The sequence below is a fragment of the Cololabis saira genome, chromosome 10, assembly GCF_033807715.1.
Source record: "Cololabis saira isolate AMF1-May2022 chromosome 10, fColSai1.1, whole genome shotgun sequence".
NCBI classification, from domain to species: Eukaryota; Metazoa; Chordata; class Actinopteri; order Beloniformes; family Belonidae; genus Cololabis; species Cololabis saira.
This window is the reverse complement of record NC_084596.1, coordinates 20,241,329-20,264,182: the sequence shown is the minus strand read 5'-3', so window position 1 is coordinate 20,264,182 and position 22,854 is coordinate 20,241,329. Positions and strand designations below refer to the sequence as shown.

The window sequence follows — 22,854 nt, the reverse complement described above, 5'->3', positions numbered from 1 at the left end:
AGACCAAGGGCAGAATAGAGCATTCGTGAACAGCAGTATGTTTAATGCCAAAAAAAGAGACGCAATATTTTCTTTGAGAATGTTAATAGAAAAGTATGCAGAAGGCCAAAGAAAGTTGCGTTGTGTCTTTGTAGACCTCGAGAAAGCATATGACAGGGTGAAGAGAGAGGAGCTAGAGTACTGTATAAAGAAGTATGATAAGTGGAGGTGTGCTGTAGGTGTGAGAGTGGAGTTCAAGGTGGAGGTGGGACTGCACCAAGGATCGCCTTTGAGCCCCTTGTTGTTTGCTATGGTGATGTACAGGACAACAGATGATGCTACACAGGAGTCTCCAAGGATGATGATGTTTGCAGATGACACTGACCTTGTCAGGGTTTGACACTTCCCCCCAGTTTTTGAGTTTCAGTTCTGTCCCTCCTGTTTCCCATCTGCCCTGATTGTCTGCACCTGTGTCTCGTTATCCCCTGTGTATATCTGGTCTTGTCATTCCCCTTCTCCCTGTCGGTCCGTACTGTTTCCTGCCACTGTGCTTCCCTCCATGTGTCCTGCCAAGTTTTTTGATCCCTGTTTTTTGATCCTGCCAAGCAGCGCTTTTGGATTTTGGTTTTTGTAAATAAACCCTTTTTTGTTGAACTCCTGCCTTTCGCTCTCCTGCATCTGGGTCCTCACCACACCAGCCCTGACAGACCTGCAGTGAGAGCAGGTAAAGAAGCAGGAACACCCGTCACAACACTGAACACAGACGCTTGAAACGCCAAGAAGAGGGAGTAGAGGTAACCCTCTTTGCTAGTTTATAAAGGTTTGTGTAATTAAGTTAAAATAAGTCAAACAGCAGTTGAAGATGTCACAAGCATTCAGCACAATTTATCACCACTAGCATTTCTTCCTGCGACTGTGAAACAACAACCAAACAACTTTCCATCTCTGATCAACTTCAACTGGTGTTTATCACCTCAACCTCTCTTGTGTAACAGAATCAGTTACAATTCGGCCCCAGCGGCGCATTTATGTGAACCAAAGGCTTTCAATAAAACAGACGCCAGCCTCAAACATGTTTGTAACAACGTAATTCAGGAAGGGTACGAGTGAACGGCATCTGAAATGCAGCTACTAAGTATCTAAGAAACTGACCCAAGAGTCAAACAACGCTGCAGGAAAAATGTACGAATACAGACATAATGGTGTGGTGAATCTGTTTCACTGTTGGCAGAACAATGAAGTTTACGTACATTTTAATGATGTACTAAACTTTAACAAGATGGGAAATGTGCATAAGGGCATCAGAAACATTCAGCGTCTCCTTGAGTGGCAACGAAGGTTCAATATCAGGTACCTGCGACATGCTGAATGTCTTTGACACGCTCCACAAATAGCTTGGACGTGCCGAAGGATGAAAAGCGACCTTGAGTCAGTCGGGTCCGGCCGCTCGGCAGGACGTGCGGAGAGAAGCGCCGGCACCGAGATCAGGGGCTTTCGCTTCCACTGGGGTTGATGCAGCTAAATGAAAACCTGTTTGTGCCACCAAAATCACCTGCAGCATCAGATAAAATCCAGAGGGGCCCTGTTAAAATAAAACAGCTCAACCCCGCCGGGTGGAGCAATGTTGTTGCTTCGCCCTACTTCCAGTCATTGAGCCTTAATTAACACGGCGGAGAGGGACTAGGCGTTCAGAGCTCACATCGACTGAGAGGAAACGCTGCGGAGGCTCTTCAGCAAGTACAACCGCCATTGTGGGAAGTTTTCTGTTCAGGTCCTGCGGCTGGCAGCGGATCAGAGAAATGTTTTAGGAGCACATATACAGTTACGGGGGGGAAAAAAACCACCAAAAGTTGGTCTTTTGAAAAACTTTTGAGAGAGTTAAATCCAATAAGCAGAGTGACGTTTTCTCTATAAGCCGATGCAAATATCAACTTTTCAAACTGTCCCAGATTTACGTTACTTTTAAGACTCCACTTATGTAAATATCTAATCAGAAACAGTGTTGATATGGTTTAATAACGATTGTGTCTGGAGCTGCTTAGGGAAATCCGAAAACCGATTCGTCATCAGGTTTAGAGCAGTTTAATAATCGTGTCTGAGCACAGGCACCCTCCCCGTTCACCCACCACATTTCCCTCATACAGAGGTGCTGAAGGTTTGTTGGAGGTTTTTTTGTTTTTAATTATCAGTGTTAATGGCATTTGAAGAAACTGTGACCGTGGGTCACTTTATGGCACCGTGAAACTAAATCACAGACACCTTCCTGACCGCTTTGAAGCTGGTGCTCGGAACCAGTTCAGAGCTGGTTTTACTTTAGGAAAAACCAGCCAGATCAATGTTAAACCTCCCTTTACTGACCTCCGAGTTTCTGCAGAAGATCACACTTCACAAAAGGACTCAGCAGCATTTTTATAAAAAAAAAAAATCAGAATTTGACTGGAATCCATAAATGTCAGCAGGTGAAATTAACCCTTTAATCCATCCATCCATCCATCCATCCATCCATCCATCCATCCATCCATCCATCCATCCATCCATCCATCCATCCATCCATCCATCCATCCATCTTCATCTACTTATCCCGGATGGCCAATAGCTATACCAGTTTTGAGATAATAATTGTATCATTATGAATACATTGGGTTATGTTATTTACTTTATTTATTTATTTATTTATTCATTTATTTTAAGATTATTGTATCAAACTTTTTGTTTTGTTTTGATAATGTGGGGAGTAGATACGTTTCAGAAATTCATGTCTCAAGTTTTATAGGGTTAAAAGATCCAAGATGTGCAATAATGAAGGTGATCCATAAACATCCAGCATTGATTATAGGTTTTATCTCATTATTACTACAAATGAATAAAAGGCTTTCAAGTGAAAATCCTTTACGGTTTGTTTCCTTTTTGGCTTTTCTTCTTGGTTTAAAACATTATCTGTACAAAGAGATGAAATGAATGTAGCACATCTTTTTATCCGTTTTGTTATATCTTTTCTTTAAGTTTATGTTCAAAAGAAGCCGTCATGTTGTGCGTCTCGTTTAAACGGGGGAGACTAACCAAGTCGGAGATTGACTTCTCTGTTGTCGAACGTCAAAAAAACATTTTCCTTTCTTTTATTGTTTGTTTCATGTACCTGTGTCAGGCCGACCGAAAAAACACATTTGGTGGGGTTTAATTTCCGACGCTGTTGTGTTGAAAAAAAGGTCAACAATCTACCGACTCTGAGAATCATGCAGCGTGAAATCAGCTTCTGGTTTTTTATTCTGTGTTTTAAAAACCTGAACTTTTCTTGTGTTCATTGTGGTAAATGTTTGATTCTTCCGCAAAATGAGAACAAACATGATATAACAGAGTTAAAGCACAAAAAAAAGATAATCTTACTTTAACGGGATGAAAGAATTATAAAACACAGAGAAGGAAGTACATGATTAGTATTGGTTTAATCTAAATTTGGTCAAACATTTTAAATCCAGATTTAAGTTTAATACAGATTAAATCACGTAGATTTTCAGTGCAACAGATCAATAAAACAAATGTAGTAGATTGTACCGTTTTCATTTTATGTCCTAAATACAGCAAGACAGAATCCAAATCATCGGATGAAAGCCGAGGATTTAAACTCATCAAGCTATAAACGCATAATTTTCGATAAAACTACACTCTTGATACAAATGTTCTGTTTTGAAAGGAAACATGTTTGCAATAAAAATAAAAAACACATCATATATTTACTTTGAACAGCCTGCTGTTACATCACAGGCCACCTTCACCCCACCATCATGCTGAATCCACTGCATGCAGAAACTCCTGCTTTTGCATTATGGTGTTGATTCGCCACTAACGGCAGCTTCCCGTCAGCGGTTGTGAGGTTCAGGAACATTTTGTTATTTGGGGCTTCAGTGACGCAGCTACCGAAGCCACCATCACAACAACAAACTCATGAACATCTGTCACGATGAGCAACGATGCCCACTGGGGAGTTGTTTACATCTGGGAACAACTGCGAGAGCGTTCCAAGGCCCGAGTGATGCCCGGAAAAAGACTCGAAAAATCTACAACATGTCGGCAGAGCCGGGGCTGAATGCTGAGCACAGACGACAAAACTCAAACCATTTCTGCCCTGAGATTGTCATGAGGTCTCTGAGATCACTAGCGATAAAAAAAAAAAAAAAAAAAAAAAAAAAAAAAAAAAAAGGTATAACAAAAGGCACAGCAGGAATATGGCAATAACTGCCACATACACAAGGGTATGTTAAATTTAAGACAACTCCAGGCTTAGCTGTCATTTTAGGAGGTGCACAGTTACTCCCTGTCAATAGCAATAAATAAAAGTTTTAAAAAAGAGGAGGAGGAGGTCCTGGAAAGTCTGCTTATGCAGACTGGCCCTCTAAACTCCAAGTGCAGATCAATCCTACACATCCATTGATCCACCACGTGGGGTTTGCTGTCAAAAAGGTAAAAAATAAACAAATTTAAAAATCCTCCAACTGTCAGTCACTGTAGCACACGGCTGACGGTGACGTGTTCGATTGGTGTAGGACGGTAATCAATAACACCTCCCCAGGTATTATTGAACAATAAGAATACGGACCTTTGACCTGTGAAACTCGTGGAAGCAGCTTGAAGGAGATGAATGAATGAAGGGGATGGTGTAAGCGGTCAGTTTACCGCCTCCTTTCATTCAAGTTACAGCTGTGGCCAAAGGTTCAGAGATTTAGAGAAACCTTAAGGTTTTCTTTAGGTTTGCTGCTTCACTTCTTCCTCGGCAGTCTATAATGATCCGGTCAAGTCCTCCTTCGCCATGAAAATGAACTAAATCCCCCAAAATTTAAAAAAAAACCTTTTTGCACTTAATTTCAGCCCCGACAAGCTAACATCCTGTCGGCGATACTCTCGTTAATACGGCTGAGTGTTGACGAGGCTGGAGATCACGCTGTGAAGCTGCTCGACTTGGAATGACAGACGCATCCTTAAAAAAGGAGGGCGGTAACCAGTGGGGGACAGTAACGGAGTGAATTTACTAGAGTACTGTACTTAAGTACATATCCAGAGGATTTGTACTTTACTTGAGTATTAGATTTCTTTGGTACTTATTACTCTTACTTGAATACATTTCCAAGACAAATATTTTTACTTTTACTCGAGTAGATTTCTAGGAAGGCTGAAAAGTACTCGTTACTTTCAGGTCTGCTCTTTTTTCTTCTTCCCTAAAATCCTATTGGACACAAGCTGTTTTTGTCAAAGGAGGAGACCTATCACAGTGCACGCTCTCCACTGGGATGTACGTAAAGCGGAAATACGTCAAGACTCCTCAAAACGATACCGCCAAAGTAGCCTGCGTTTGTCAAGACAGAGCCGCGTCAAGACATAGCCGCAACAATGGCTACAACATTGAGTTAATGAAAGCAGAGATGTCGTTTTTTTGTATAGCAGTGGTCTTTGAGGGGGATCCAGACTTAGTTGGATGGTGCAGGTTCATTTGGTTTCAGTTCATGATTGTTAATAAACTCTGCAGCATCTGCTGTCCTCTTATGATCCCATTCATTTGATTTGTTTTTGGTGTTTCTGCAGGTTTTATATAACATTGTGGTTCTAAAAGCAGCACATCATTGCAGCTGGTTTCAAAGAGTTAATTCTCAGAAACAAGAGTTAAAAGATCCTTAAATTAATTTAGAAAAAAATATAGTAATTTACTGATGTGGAAAATAAGAAATTTACTCTTACTCTTACTCTTACTTTTACTTAAAGTAAATTTAAAAGCATTTACTTTTGGATACTTAAGTACCTTTAAAAGCAAGTACTTTTCTACTCTTACTCGAGTAATATTTTGACTGAGCTACTTTTACTTGTAACGGAGTAAATTTTGACCAGTAGTATTTGTACTCTTACTCAAGTACTGGGGTCGAGTACTCTGTCCACCTCTGGCGGTAACCATGGTTACCCACGGAGTAAAACGTGCAGTAAGAGGATTTTGAAGGTTTGCCGCCGGTAAGACTGTAACTAAATCAACCAGCTATCGGATCAACAAGAACTTCCAATTGTTATGAACGAAAGTTTCCTAAGTTTGATCCGGCTGTAGGATCGGTGGACCTGCTGCAGGATCGCTCGACCAGCTGCAACTAACTCACATAAAGAATGGTACCAAAACATCCCCCCAGAGCAACTTTTTCTCAACCAAGGACAGTTTGATGACTAACGATGCTTCTTCCAGCATGATGGAGCAGCGTACCAGAATATGATAACTAAGCAGCTCGGAGAAACAAAACGTTGGACGTTTGGGTCCACGGCCAAGAAACTGTCCATTTTGGTCAGTCTTCAAGAGGTGGGTGGACAAACAAAACCCCACCAATTCTGACACACACCAAGCATTAATAATGCAAGAGTGAGTTGGGATGTTGCCCAGGAGTTGATTGACAGCACGCCTAAAGGGTCTGAAAACACGGAAGCAGCAAACTTTGTGAAAACCAATACTTTCGTCATTTTCAAATCCATCAGCCACGATTGTAATGTCTTTCAACGGCTATTGAGTTTAATTTGTGGAAAGTGGTGAGGCAGATTTGAGTGGCTCACTTCACTCTGTAAGATTGGCTGCCTTGAATACAGCAGTAAAAACATAGTTGAAATAAGAGCTGTGATATTTTGATTAAAGAGTAACACACATTTCATTAAAACCTCAGAAAATTGCTTTAACTCTTGTCGTGCTTAAAAGAGAGCTACTATCTTAAAGGGAACCTATTATGAAAAACACGTTTTTCTTGCTTTAACATATATAAAGTGGTCTCCCCTCAGCCTGCCAACTCAGAGAAGGAGGAAAGCAACCAAATTCTGCAGTGTCTGTACAGCCGCCCAGATGAGCCATCCAGTGTGATGTGGCTTCTACGAGCCGTTCAGATTCTGCTCCCGTCGTTACGTAACGACGGAGCGATTTACATCGGTTGGCCTCTGGTGCGTGAAACCACGCCCACAACTAACTCTGGCCGGAACAACAACAACAACTCTGCCAGCCGGAGCTTCCGCCATTTTTTTCTAGCGGTGTATCGTGATGGCGTCTGTTCGAGCTAGACATGCAAATTGCTCTGTTGTTGGTTGTGAAAACCAACACAAATGTCTGTATTCTGTCTTTGTGCTTTCTGCACTGCCTTAGATAAGGCATCTACAGTAGGGTTGCCACCTTTCAGAAATAGAAATAAGGGACGCCCTGATTTCAGCAGCGCAGGAGCCAAAAAAAAGCCCCAAAACTTCTAAACTGCATAAAAATGTGTTTATTTTATATGAAAAAACTAAATGCTTTGATTTAAAGTTTAAAGTGCTTTAATAGCATTGAACTTGCATGACTGTACAGACAGCCAACCATACTAGCAACTGAAATATCCTCCTATGCTATGTATGTCCACATCAGCCCAGATGTATAATATAGCCTACAGGTGAAGAATATGGTGTAAAAGTTAATTTATTTCAATAATTCAACTAGAATATGGTGTAAAAGTTAATTTATTTCAATAATTCAACTAGAATATGGTGTAAAAGTTAACTTATTTCAATAATTCAACTAGAATATGGTGTAAAAGTTAATTTATTTCAATAATTCAACTAGAATATGGTGTAAAAGTTAATTTATTTCAATAATTCAACTAGAATATGGTGTAAAAGTTAACTTATTTCAATAATTCAACTAGAATATGGTGTAAAAGTTAACTTATTTCAATAATTCAACTAGAATATGGTGTAAAGGTTCATTTATTTCAATAATTCAACTAGAATATGGTGTAAAAGTTAACTTATTTCAATAATTCAACTAGAATATGGTGTAAAAGTTAATTTATTTCAATAATTCAACTAGAATATGGTGTAAAAGTTAATTTATTTCAATAATTCAACTAGAATATGGTGTAAAGGTTCATTTATTTCAATAATTCAACTAGAATATGGTGTAAAAGTTAATGAAAATACGGTACAAATCGTGTCCCCTATTAGTTCAATACGGGACGCAACATTTTTTTCTCAAATAAAGGACAATTCCGTATTTTACGGGACGGGTGGCAACCCTAATCTACAGTGTCTTTTGCTGTGCCGTGTACAATTGAGAGTTCCAAAGACAGTACATTCAAAAATAATGAAAACCAGTGACATATCAAAACATTTGGAGTTTTCAAACTGACTAGAATTTTCTTAGCTGCTGTTAGTCCACAAAATAATATTTTCTTCTCAATTCTATTTAGAGTGATAGACGAATCATCGTTTAACAGTATAATATTAGGAAGACAACGTATATGAAGGTCAACTATCTCAGATAACTTATCTACAACTTGCCGCCAAAAGGAGTTAACACCTGGACATTCCCACATCATATGGGTATATGTACCAATTACATTCAAAGAACATAAAGAACAGACTGGGCTTGTGGTTATTCTAAGTTGACAGCATTTTCTTGGTGATAAATAAAATCTATGGATAACTTTGTAATTGATGAGCTGATGATTATAATTACTAGATGTCAAAAGGATATTATTCCATACTCGTTTCCAGTCTATATTTTGTCCATGATCTTTTAAATCAGTATTCCATACTCTGACAATGCCCATCGGAACATATAGTTTTTGTCGCAGTTTTTTATATATATATGATACAAATGCACCAGTTTTTTGTAAATGATTTATCTTCACTAGCGGATGAATAGGTAAAGCTTGACCTAAAGGTACCCCATATGTACGCATTACTGTTCTTAATTGTAAATAATAAAAAAAAGGTACCACCAGGTAAATCAAATGACTGTTTTAATTCATTAAAAGACCGTAGCCCTGTGTCATTTATTATATGTGACAAGGTGTGAACACCTTTATTACTCCATGTCGAAAATATAATGGGCTTCTCCTCTATTCTTAATAAGTTATTCCTGAAAATAGGTGTATTGATGTGCCATTTTGTCTCCCACTGACCCATTTTTACAACAGTTTGCCAGATGTAGACTGAATGAGCAACTGAACACACCTGATTCTAATTAGTGGGCATCACCAATCTTTCCTCCAGGTCTGCACAGTTCTGTTGGTGACACAGTCATCTGTATCAGGGTTTACTGGAGCAGGGAAACATCAAAAACATGCAGGACAGCGGCTCTCGAGGACCAGGAGTGAGGACCACTGGTCTATGGTTTCAGATCTTCCAAGCACCTGAAGCTGTTCAACGACACCTTCAGAAGAAATGCACGGCCCTTCCTTGAGCCAGCAATAGTGCATAAATGTTATTTATATACAACTTGGTGTATATAAACAGTGTATGGTGTGTATATAAGTAGTGTATATGGTGAATATAATGTGTACAAATGTTATTTAATTTTTTTTAACAATAAAGTTGCCATTTGTGAACATTCAGTGTTGTGATTTCTTTACAGTTAACATGATTTATTTGTCTTGTAACATAATAAATGAAATGATGAGGAATCGGAGTAAAGAACTGTGGTGTAACTGTTTAGAATTCAATTAAATCTTCATGTATGAATTAGTGTGAAGACGAGGTGAAGACGACCCATTCCCTCCTCAGGGAACTAAAGGCTGATTTATGGTTCCGCGTTACACCAACGCAGAGCCTACGGCGTAGGGTACGCGGCGATTTAACGCAGAACCGTAATTCAGGCTTAAGATCCGTTTACACCGTGTAACAACATGCGAGCGTCCGACTATCGCGTCGAGCTGCGTGACATCGGTCTCTCTCTGTCCACACTGAAACCGTTAAGCTCGCGGCCAGTTAGGACAGTCCAATAGAAAATAAAGCAATGGAATTGATTTTATCGCTGACGCTCGCTCGCATCGCATGGGACACGCTTTAATAGTGTACGGAGCCGGCTCTTCTGCCCAGAGCGAGGCTTTGTGTCCTCCCTGCTACACGTCATTCAGGCAGCCAATCAGCGCAGAGCCTCATTATCATAGCCTCCCTGCCCACTCAGAATCCCTCATGGAGAAGGAGGTTAGAAACGGTAAAAATAAAGACATGGCCCAGAGGCTGAATTTCTAATTTATGTCGAAAAAACAATCAAAAGCTTGTTTTTAAGACATTCAAGGCCTGTTTAAAATAGACATTAAATGCCATAATAGGTCACCTTTAAGCTCTCGTAGCTTTCCAAGAATGTGATGATTAGTCCTAAATGTCTGTTTCTTATTTAAAAACAAAAAACATTAAAAAGAAAACCTCCCAGATTCCCTGAGGGCACCGATCCTGAAAATGTTCCCTACATGCACCATCACGAGCCAGGTTTCCACTAGGCAGGTCCAAGGGTTCTGCAACCTGTCATCCTTGGACGCCCTTGTTTGAGTCATTAGAAAAAGCCCGTCCTCACCCTGTTGCACTCTGGCTCTGTAATGGAAATGGCTCAGAACCAGAATCAGCAAAGAGAATTTCAGCAAAGTAAATTTCAGTGCTGTCAAGCGATTAAAAAAATTGAGGGATTAATTCATTAAGATCTGCAATTAATTGATCTAATTAATCTCTTAATCTCACCTAAAGATTGCTGAGAAAAGCCCTCAACTTGAGGTGTTTTCCTTTAAATTCATTACATTATTGCGGCAGATCAAAAGATTGATATATTCTGTAACAACAAAAAAAGTGGCTTTATGACGTCATTGTTAGGATTTTATGAAATTGTTAAAAGTATGAGGGGTTTTTTCTATAAGATTGTACACTGATGGTTGCTCTCAGTGCAGAACCCCCTCCTGTTTTAAGAGCAGGCTGATTAGCTGAGTTCTTCTTTAGGTGAGGATGGTGAAGAGGAACGGATGTTTAAGATTGATGGGTCTCCTCCTGTTTTTCTCTGGGTTTTTGTTGTCGTAGATCTTTGCTGGGTTGGCATGTCGGATTAGAGATAGACAACAGAAAATATATGGCTTAAAGTGTGACATGTTTAAGTTTCTTTCCCTGCAGTTGGCCTCCCAGATAAGGTTCAACAGATAAGGTTCAACATTGGCTTCTATAACGTACAAAAAACCTCAATTTTCAGTATAAATATGACTGGATTGATGACGACAGTGTGCATTTCTCTCCTACCTGTTAGGATTTAAAAGCTGAAAGCATTTTCCAACACTGGTGGGCTTTCTCTTTATATTCAAAGTAACCTTGTATGCAGTAAGACAAGGAGCCACCTCCTGGTGTTACGGGTAGACTGGAAGTTGAGTACAATATACATACCATTGTTGAGAGGAGACATTGGGGGAGAAACAGATGTTTAGCATTGGGGGGGTTTATCTGCCACCTGGGGTGGCAACCCTGGGGTGGCACCCCAGGTGAGAGAAATAACAAAGGAGATAGAAGTGACACCTTTTGGGAGGTCTTTTACCGTTTCTCTCCACCAATGAAATTCACTTGCAAAGAACACCTCCTTTTCAGTATAAAAAAGACTGGACTCATGAAAACAATGTGCATTTCTCTCGGACCCACGCGGTCTAACAGAAGTGCACCTCCGGCCGGAGGCAAATGTACCTCCGGCCGGAAAAACCTTGTGCTTGACATGATTAAAAGTTGTTAACCTGTGATTCTTTCCACTAGTCTTTCTTGATTCACCAGACAAACGAACACGAGGATTCTTTCAAATGGTGACCCTGAAACGTGATCTGGTTGTATCCTGACTGTGGAATCCTAGAAGTAGAGCCCTGGAAGTTTTCATGCAGACAACCAAAACAAAATAAGGTAAGCAGAAACCGCTGATGAGTAGAAATTCTGCACATTTGGATTTATCAAATTAATAGTGGTTGTCTGATTGAATTTTTCTCAAGCTCATAAAAATTAAAAAATAGGTTTTGACATAGACAGGTTGACTTTTTGATGTGTCGTGCACAATGTTTTTAAATTTAGTTTCAGTTGAAAGTCGCGGACTTTCGGGGGTCGCGGACCCCTTAGCTATTAATGTCTTAACGTATTGATGAATATAGTGTGTCAAGTCCGTGCACGGCTGGGTAACTTTGTTTATGATTCTGAAGTTCAGATGATTTTGGGACCTCATCTGGAATGACGTTGGCAGTGGGGTAAACCACGCCGATGAGCAGACAGGAGGTTTTGTTTCTGGAAGTCTAAGCAATCCTGGGCCCATATACAGAGATTAGCAGTTTTCTGCCTTAGTTATTGGATTGCCTTAAACTACCCGTAACAAGCGACTCTCATGTCTTAAAACATTCTACTTGTGTTAAAAGTATTTAAAGTAGTCAGAGATTCGATTACTTCAGATCATAAGTAAAGTTTGAACACATAAGGACAAACTTAAATGAAAAGAAATGTCAAATAACAGAATTTTGTTGTCTATTATTGTTTTGCTTGTCATGTATAATGTATATCTGTTATTAATTTGCGCTCTCTCCCCCTGCGAGCCCCCCCCTTTTTTCTTCAGGACTGACAATCAGTCCTCTTTTGTTTTGTTTTGGGAAACGTCACAGTGGGTGGGAGGCGCCCCCACCAACATTGAGAAAGCCAGAGAGGTGACAAACAATGACCCCCAAGCCCCCCCCTAATTTAATTGTCTTGGAGATTAGTTCTCTCAAAATTTTGGTAAATGGAAAGGTGTGGTGGTAATGGAAGTTTTGTGATCATAGAACATGATTTAGTATACCGGTATGTTTTTTTTTTATTTTAGTAAAAAAAAAAAAAAAAAAGAGGGTGGAGGATTGATGACCCAGAGAAATGTGGTGTGTGCAGTGTGCTAAGTAGAGCTGCACTGGTTTCCATGGAGCCTTGACTGGAAAGTTACCCCTGGTACAGAACCTCTTACAGAAATCAACTTCAGATCCATCTCCTACGCTGCTTCAATGTGCAGCACTGTCCGTCTTCAGGTCAAAGACGACAAAGCTGTGTTGGCTGATGATACGAACTTCATCTGAATACGAGGTGGGCTCTCGCACAAGACGCTGACGAAGAACAGAGAAAAATAACGACAGGATCTTCAAAATATGCAACTGCATCTGTCGAAACTATGCTTGGACACTGGCAAAAGGACCATCTGCTTACGGCTCTGGTGATGTCTGAGGGAACGGCCGGGGGTGCTGAAAGGCCGAGGTTTTCTGCGGATGCCTGGTGTTTTCACGAGGGCGATTGTTGGTATACTGCACACACTCATTTCCTACTGTTTTGTTCCAATGGGTCATCGGTTTTACAAATTTTTTCATAGAGCTGGTTGTTTATTATTTTACGATTTTTTATTTTTATTTTATATTTTGGGGGGGATTAGTTTGAAAAGATGGTTATCTGTCCAAAGTGTTCGCATGCCTGTTGAAAGGGTTGAAAGAATAAAAGAATAAGAAATAAATAAAAAATTGGGGGGGATAGTAGACAATGTTAGTAGACAATGTTAATCGGTAGTGATATCAATCATAATCATTTCATATACTGATTAGTGGACTTAGGTTGACCTGTCTAAATGCTTTAACACACGGAGTGCATGAACCTACACTAAATTCTTTGAATCTATTATTTTCATAAACAGCAGGTGCATTAATGATATTAGATGTATTACGTCAGAGGAATACAAACTACTTGCATGCCATTTTTTCTAATAACTAACATCTGTTATTTAAATTTGTTACAAAGGGGCAAGGCTCAACTGAGATTATAGATAGACAGTTATTACTGTACAACCTGTCCGTTCTGTTTTTGAGACATACAGGGATCATGAAGTGGGTGTGCTCTCGTCTCAAGAAGAACAATGGATTATTTTTGTTGCCGTAAACCTGGACACCTGGATTTCCCCATTTTTGACTGGGATGTATAACGGACTTGACACATGGTTATACTGATTTATTTGGTTTATTTGTGAAATGCTCACCCATTATGAGATGTACAATTGTTTACAATATGAATATTCAGACTTCCACAGCTTTAAATTTATGATTGTTGTTGAATGTATTTGTATATTAATCTGTATGTATGGTTCTTGATATTTGTGGGTTTTCTCTTTTGTTGCTCTGCTTGTATCTTCACATCTGGTGGTCATGTGTAATATTGCAGGATTGGGACTCTGTTTTGTCTATACAGCTAAGCAGGGTGTTCTATTTTATTAAAAAGGGGGGTACAAAAACAACACATATATTTTTATATCCCAGTGGACATTTATTTCTCTCACCTGGGGTGGCACCCCAGGTGAGAGAAATAACAAAGGAGATAGAAGTGACACCTTTTGGGGGTCTTTTACCGTTTCTCTCCACCAATGAAAATTCACTTGCAAAGAACACCTCCTTTTCAGTATAAAAAAGACTGGACTCATGAAAACAATGTGCATTTCTCTCGGACCCACGCGGTCTAACAGAAGTGCACCTCCGGCCGGAGGCAAATGTACCTCCGGCCGGAAAAACCTTGTGCTTGACATGATTAAAAGTTGTTAACCTGTGATTCTTTCCACTAGTCTTTCTTGATTCACCAGACAAACGAACACGAGGATTCTTTCATACCTATGTGGTTTGAGAAAAGTGTACCTCCGGCTGGAAAACATTGTGCATGATATAATAAAAAGCTTGTATGAACATTTGATTCTGTTCACTGGTTTTCTTATGGTACACCAGACAAACGAACATGAGGATCTTTCAGAGCGCTCTGTGTTTATGATTCTAAACTCGAGCTGCTTTGGTGGGAAGCAAAGTCCTTTCCACAAAGAACATATATCACTCTACCTTTACCAATGGTGCCATCGGGGCGTTTTAGAAATGTAAATTCCCCAGTCACTGGACCGAAAACTTTCACATGCTCTTCCATTCTCACCTCTCTTCTCTGCTACTCCCCCCCATGCCTGTCCAGCTACAATTGGAGTCTACCAGCGTAGCTAACCATGCCCAAACACAGGGACAGCCAATCAATGTCCACTTCAAGGTGTGAATGAGCGTTGTTTTCCACCCACAACTCAGCCCATCGCACACAGAACACAGATTTCAAAATAAAGGCAACTCGCAAACAGAAAAAGTTAAATTAAGCGATTAAAAAACATCACGCTCTAAATATAATTTATTAATTATTAATTAATCGCAATTAACGCGCTAATTTGACATCCCTACTAAATGTACATTTCTTAGCGTTAGAACTATGTTGGCATGGGGACAAGATTAGTCCGTCCGTTGAAGTCAAAATATCCAAAATATCTCTAAATATCACTGTATACCAACGTTAGCATTAGAAGGTCTAGCAGCTTCTAGTGTGAACGTATTAGCTGGCTACTTGTAAAGCTCATGAAGATAAACCACTTGCCTGTTTCAACAACGCTATACTACAATCCTTCTTGACACAGAAAATATATCTACCAGTAGCGCCGGAAGTGGGGGGCCAATGGCCCCCTTGTTCCTCCTCTCACATTCTTTTTAAAGCCTGATTTAGGTCACGCGTTAATTCGACGGCGTAGCCTACAGCGTAGGGTACGCGGCGACGCGCACCGTACGTGTGCGTCGCCACGTACCCTACGCCGTAGGCTCTGCGTTGGTGTAACGCGGAACCTAAATCAGCCTTAAGTCGTGAATCACTCCTCAAATGCCCCTATATTGCAACACTTACGGTAAAAAGACATTTAAATCATTTGCCTATTAGGTAAAACAAATAAGGCAAACATACAACAGGAAGAATGTTTACATTTTAATCCAATCAAATAGACTGCATGCTTCTACAAACATGTCAAAAGAGCCAGTGCATAAGAGAATAAGAGAAACTAAACTTCAACGTAACATCCCTGACGTCCACGACTCCTTCAGAGCCCGGCCCTTCAGCTCCAGAACCAGCGCAGCGGCAGCCAGAAGAACCCACAGTAGCAGCTCTGTGCCCCCTGAGACTGTGGAAACCGCCGGCACTGAACAGAAACAGCCAAGTGCTGGCTCCGACTGCGTGGAAGATTGTTGTCGTGACTTAGAGACGGGTAAAGCTACATCGCCACACACACACACGCACGCACACACTTTCTGACCCCCCGCACTTCTGGTGCCCCTGATATCTACGGTCCTTCCCTTGTCAACAACCGAGGTGTGCTAATGCTAATGCTAATGCAGGTAATTAGGTCAGTTTGTCCAGGATGTCCCAGAAGGAAGTGGGGCATGTAAAGGGATCATGGCCCGGTAAACATGCCAAGTTAAAAAAAATTGCCCTTTGGGATGAAAGGCCTTTTACCATAAATATTATCCTTAAATGTGACGTCTGTGAGTGAGAGTAACCTTTATTCCTGCCGGCGGCCTCCTCCTCCCTCAGCCTCTTCACACACTCGGCCTGGTCTTTCTCTACCTCCCGCAGGAAGTTACAGGTTGGATGTTGGCTGTGAACCTGCAACGGAGGCAAAACATAATTACTTTTCAGAAGTCAAAGCTGCAAAATCTTCAATTTTGTAGTATCGTGACATTATTTTGGGAAAGCTGCACCGTCTTTGGTGCTAAAGTCGACACAACTTTAATCTCAGAAAAAAAGGAGTGGAGATTAGAGACGTGAGAAGGAAAGACTGGTTCATGATGATGAAAAGTCAAAACTTGGTGGTAACTTGAGTGAAACATCTGGAGAATCAAGTTTTAAACTTGAATGGCAGTCCTCCTAGAGCACTGTTCTCATGAGATACTGAATAGAGACGCACCGATCGATTGCCAACTGGTCAGTATCGGCCGATAATGCCCCTATCGCTTTTGATCTGCGTTTCTCAAAATAATGGTTCAAAGCTGGCCGATCTGATGTCGTTTACAACAAAAACCCGCCGCCGGCACGTGCGTTCCCACATCTCAAACCCAGTTGTCCTAAGGAGGAGTGACCGGCCTCGCCGGTATGGGAGTTTTACAATGTCCGAAAAGGACAACAAATTTGCCATTTGCAAAGTCCCCCGAGGAGGAATGTTATAAAAGAATTTCAACACAACTAACCTGATAAGACATTTGAAAGTTTCTCACACGAAGGAGTATATTGAGTTTTCAAAGTCAAAGGCAGAGAAAGAAAAGGCGTGTGCAGCAACGCCGCTAACTCACCTGACCTAAACGACAGCAACAACAGCAAGAAAAATTAAAGCTGCAAGCAGCGATGAACGGGCCCTCGCGCTCAAGGACTCATTACAGAATCCCATGACACCACCCACGACTCTCTATGTCAAAACATTCAAATGTTATAGCAGGAAATAGGGACAACCAATCAGAAGAAGGGGCGGGGCTAATTTTCACCAATTATGGTCAAGGACTCAATACCGAGTCCGATGACACCACCCACAACTCTTTATGTCAAACCATTCATAAGTTATGGCAGAGAAAAATATTCTAGGGGGCGCTGTTGAGCCATTAGGCCACACCCATTAATGCAAACCATGAAATATCAAATTTATCACCAAGCCTGGCTTGCATGCAAAATTTGGTGACTTTTGGAGAACTATCAAATATGGACCAATCAGATGAAAGGGACGCACACTTTTTCACGTCTAGCGTCGCCACGGTAACACTTTTGAAAGAGAAAAGTAATGCCCGTAGTCGCAAGATGGAGACGCACATTTTGAGGTATAACACACCTGGGTGCACGTTACGGTTCGGGCCGTATTAATTGCCGAAGGAATGGCATAAATTGCGCCAAAATTACACAATTAATTCAAAATGGCCGACTTCCTGTTCGGTTTCGGCCATGGCTCCAAGAGACTTTTCTTTAAGTTGCGACATGATACAGGTGTGTACCGATTTTCGTGCATGTACGTCAAACCGTATTGTGGGGCTTGAGGCACAAAGTTTTCCGGGGGGCGCTGTTGAGCCATTTTGCCACGCCCATTAATGCAAACCATGAAATATCAAATTTTTCGCCAGGCCTGGCTTGGGTGCAAAATTTGGTGACTTTTTGGGCACGTTTAGGGGGTTTAGGCTCGTCGGTAGCAGCTTGGATCCGCGGTTCGCGCTGCCGAGTTGTAATTATTTCACTGATGAATGCCTGCTGGAGTTATACCAAACTATATACAGTCCAAAGCCTTATGCAGGATGACAGTCGTGTCAGCCGGCTTCACGAGTGACATTTGGAGCTCTAGTGTGAAGAGTTTCACTCACAAGAGTGCCTACAATCACACCAGTATGATGATTCTATATGTCTACATTAAAACATTCTTGTTCATACTGCATTAATATATGCTCATTTTAAACTTTCAAATAAGTCAAATTTACCAAAACTGTATTTATTAAACAGTTACTAAGCAGTGAGTGGCATAAACATAAAAAGTGTCATTTGGAAACAGAAAGTGCACGTTGCATCTCTGACTCCCCGTCTGAAGAACATCTGCTAAGAACATGTTCTGGTCCCGGTTTTACCTGGTTTTACCAGAATGAGCTGCTCTGAGCAGGAGGGGCCTTTACAGCACCTTTATATTCAGACTAATGTAGGTGTAGGGACTGCAATGTTTCATCCTTTCCTCCTTTAATTTGCATCACTTTCACTTACTTTTAGAAATATGACGTCATATAGTCTTGTTTGATTTTGTTTCGATGATAGTGATTGATTTCATGTGGCCACATTTAAGCAACACTAGGTGACGTTTCTCAGCTCTGGAAAAGAAAAGCCTGAATTTTGTTTCCGCGTTAAATCGACGCAGAACCTACGCCGTAGGGTACGGCGTAGTCTAGAGAGAGTGAGAAAAGCCTGTAATTTAACGCCCGCGGCTAAAAGCAAATGTATATTCGAATATTCACGATAGAGTCATTTTGTACATCGCACAGAGTAGAAGCCGAGATACATCGCCTATACTCGATATATCGCCCAGCCCTACATGTTGCCTAACAAATTTTGGAAATTAACTTCCTTCAGAGGCTTTTACGAGGACTACAAGAAATTAAGGAGCAACACACAGTAGGATGAAATAACTGTGAGATGCTGCGACCACCAAATAACACAGAAGAAATTCACCAGCCTTCACATCGCAAGTCATCAGAACGCCGGTCCAACAGCATGTGAAGCCCGTGTTTTCCACTTCAGATCATGTTTGAATACGTATGTCTTGAAAAATACAAATTTCAGCAGTTTTCCAGATTCATTTTACAGCAATATTCTTGTCTAGATATGTTTAAAAAAAAATGTTTTTATTACTTCCTCTAAAATGATACCTGCCAGGTTTACAATTTCTGCAGACTTTGCAATAAAGGGAGACTACTGTCTCTTTAGATCAGCTGCTTGATACAGACCAAGGTTTTCCCCCGCTTTTCTCCAGTTTTATAACATTTTATTCACAAACTTAGTTGCTGACACTTACGGACGCTGCATCTCACTTAAAGGGGACCTATTTGGAAAAACAAGTTTTTTCTTGCTTTAACATATATAAAGTGGTCTCCCCTCAGCCTGCCAACTCAGAGACGGAGGAAAGCAACCAAATTCTGCAGTGTCTGTACAGCCGCCCGGATGAGCCGTCCAGTCTGATGTGGATCTGCGAGCCGTTCAGATTCTGCTCCCGTCGTTACGTAACGACGGAGCGATTTACATTGGTTGGCATCCGATGCGTGAAACCACGGCCACAACTAACTCTGACCGGAACAACAACAACAACTCCGCCGGCCGGAACTTCCGCCATTTTTTTCTAGTGGTGTATCGTGATGGCGTCTGTTCGAGCTAGACATGCAAATTGCTCTGTTGTTGGTTGTGAAAACCAACACAAATGTCTGTATTCTGTCTTTGTGCCCTCCCCTGCTACGCGTCATTCAGGCAGCCAATCAGCCTAATGTCTCCCCGCCCACTCAGAATCCCGCATAGATAATGAGGTTAGAGAATGGGAAGATAAAGACATGGCTCAGAGGCTGAATTTCTAATTTATTTAGCAAAAAAAATCAAAAGCTTGTTTTTAAGACATTACACAATACAATAGGTATTAGATGCCAAACCTGAGGTAAAAAGAAACAAACTAACAAAATACTGATGATTTCGGTTTTATTCATTTAAACTTAATATTTCAGAAAGAGTTACTTGATTTGAACACAAGCTTTACAGCGTAGTTTCCTTCAGTGCTTGTGTATTGTTTTGTCCTGCAGAGATTCTGGTAAGAAGTGCAGAAAGGGTTAAGGAAGCTTCACGAGTCCTGCAAACAACAACACCGTGCACTGTGGGAAATAAGATGTCGAACAGATCTCTTCTTATCACTTTAGAAGATTATATTTGGTTTTCATTTAATCAGAAGGTTGCTGTTTTCAGAGAAAAGTTTACGGAACTTCTTGTCCACCTCCACACAGTTAAAGGAAGAGGAAACAGAATATTGTGTGTTTTTCTTACTGTCATTATTGTTATTATCTTGATTACAAAATGTTGAAGCTTTAGCAGGGAAGTAAAGTTCACCAAAAGTGCGAGTTACAAGAGAAAGTCCACTGCAAAAACTCTTTTTTTTTTAAATTGTAAAAGCCCTTTTTCAAGAGAATTAGAAGACTACTTTAGATTGTTTTGCTACTTTTATGAATTAAGGTCAAGAAAACATTTCTTACCCTTCTGGCAGAGACGTTTCACTTAAAGTAAGAAACTTTGACTGGATATAGGAATATTAGGCTAATTTCTAAAGGGCCTGTTTCTGCAGTGATGTAGGAAACAGGTTTCATTAACTGTGCATCACTAAGTATTTGCAACTTTTTGGTCATTTCAAAGCGTTCAGAGCTGTGTTAACACAATAGCACAATTTGCACTATTTTTACTAGTTAATAGTTGCTTTATTATTACTTGATTTTTCAAGCTACCTCGAACAGAGATGCTCTGTTTAAATGATAGAATAAGGTGAATAAAATACAAATCGGGGACAACCTGGATCTGTTCATCAGATCGGGACTCTGTATCTGCAGATACTCAAAATCAAATGACTTGGAATCAGATCGGGGCCAAAGAAACCTGATCAGGACATCCCTTTCAATGACCATATGTCCATGTTATTATACGTTAAAGAGCTTTACGCCCAAGAGTTTGCTACTAAAACGTCATCTGTCACGATTTTCTGATCGTCACTTAGTAAAAACTCTCAATTTCTTCCATTTTTGATAAAATACATGGAAATAAAATTGATTTATAGAACTGTAAGAAATTCTTTACCCACTTGATACTGAGTCACCTCCAACAAAAACAGTTTGAACTGTTTTTCCTGCCTATGGGAGATCAAGCGGTTATGAAATAGCCCTGGTTGTCCTCCCCACTGCCCGGTTAAATCCCCCTGGACTGAAGCTCTTTATCCCCCAGCATGAGCCGAAGGTGGCCCTCCTCCAGACAGCTCATCACAAGAACATGCACACAAACATGCTCAAAGTGGCAGCTTAACCACAATTTCATGCATCAGAAAACAAACCGATTCATCCAAGATGGGAATGACCGATTAGGACTGAGCTATGGCAAGAATGCGCTCAGATGTCCTCATCGGCCTCCTGTCAAGTCAAATAACCCGAGCTGGAGACGACTCGGACTGAACGCGAGGATGACTTAAGATGTGAAATTCATCAGGCAAGATGACTAAAACTTAACACACTGTTTACTTCAACAAGCTGGAGGGAGATGAAATGGGAGGAGACAAGGTCACGCACTCATACACGGAAACCACCTCCTCTTGAGGCTGTCACCACCATGAGCAATAACCGGACCAGTCATATATATATAAGACTAATTCATGTTAAATGCATTAAGGTCCCAAACCTGAGCAAATGCACGCGACATACGTACTGAACAAGTGTTTTGACGATCTTCACAAATGGCTCGTGAGAACCCACTAGGGAAAAACCCAGGATCAAGCTGCACGTAGGACTGCAGATTCAACGGAGACACGTACAGCCAACCCAACTCTGTAAAGCATCTGTAAAATAAACGGTGAGTCACGGGTCGCCGGCTGCAAATACCAAGCACGTCTGAAGTAATCCTCGTGACGAGGACTGCAGGGGGCCGAATCTGGAAACCAAAGATCAGAGTCTTTACAAGTCAAGCACACGACCGATCCGTTGACTTCCAGCTCTGGATGAACCAGACTCGGTCCCACCAAACCTAGACCGCCCCAGCAGTCTTTTTCACCTCAGGCTGCAAATCACCGATCTGTAACCGCTGACACTGAAAAAAAAAAACACGATGTATTTACTTCAAAATCATACGACTACAAAATCTACTTAGAATAACTACGGAAGAGTATTAGGGCCAGGCAGGAGAAAAATAAAAATAATATTTTAGAGGAGGAAGATTTTTTTTCATTATGCACTTCCAGGAAAAAGTCGAGAAAAAAGTCGAAATGTCGAGAATAAAGTCAAAATTTCATGAATAAAGTTGAACAACAAGGTTCAGGTTACAAGAATTGGCTTTTTCGATATTGATTTGAAACACATATCACACATAAACGTTACACTACAAGGATATAAGTTAGTTAGTTAGGGCTGCTGCCTGCATAGCTGTCAGTCGCTCTCCTAACTGGATTTGATGGGCCAGGGGAGACATTTCGACTTTATTCACGAAATTGTATTTCAACTTCATTCACGAAATTTCAACTTTATTTACAAAATTTCAACTTTTTTCTAGAAATTGTATTTCAAAATTATTCTCGAAATTTCGACTTTGTTCTCGAAATTGTATTTCAACATTAATCTCGACATTTCGACTTTTTTCCCGACATTTCAACTATTTTCTCGAAGTGCACAATAAAACGAAACCCTCTCAAATATTTTTTCTCCTGCATGGCCCTAATACTTCCGTAGAATAACAAACCAAAACAAGGTTTTGAAAATGAAACAAGATGTTCCACTTACAAAATTCAGCCCCTTCCCTCCATTGGTTAAAGAGATTAATTCATCAACAGCAGTTTCAAATTTCACATTTGTATGTTTCTTCCACTTTTCTTGGTGGAAATGTACAGGATGAGTTTAAATTTTGGGTCCAGACTCGTGCTGGGTTGCTTTCCCAGTGTTATTATGGTCTGTCCTGAGTTATTAATGAGGTGCTGTTCAGCGTCCG

At 40.6% G+C, this 22,854-nt stretch overlaps 1 protein-coding gene across 1 annotated transcript in view; it reads right to left on the bottom strand.

The window, feature by feature from the left end:
* The window catches only part of LOC133451902 (vasoactive intestinal polypeptide receptor 2-like), a 135,672-nt gene that overhangs the window by 80,638 nt on the left and 32,180 nt on the right, over positions 1 to 22,854 (bottom strand). Inside the window, exon 2 of the mRNA XM_061731056.1 lies at positions 16,134 to 16,239. Within this exon, the coding sequence (XP_061587040.1) occupies positions 16,134 to 16,239 (106 nt within the window). The remainder of the gene's footprint in view (positions 1 to 16,133; positions 16,240 to 22,854) is intronic.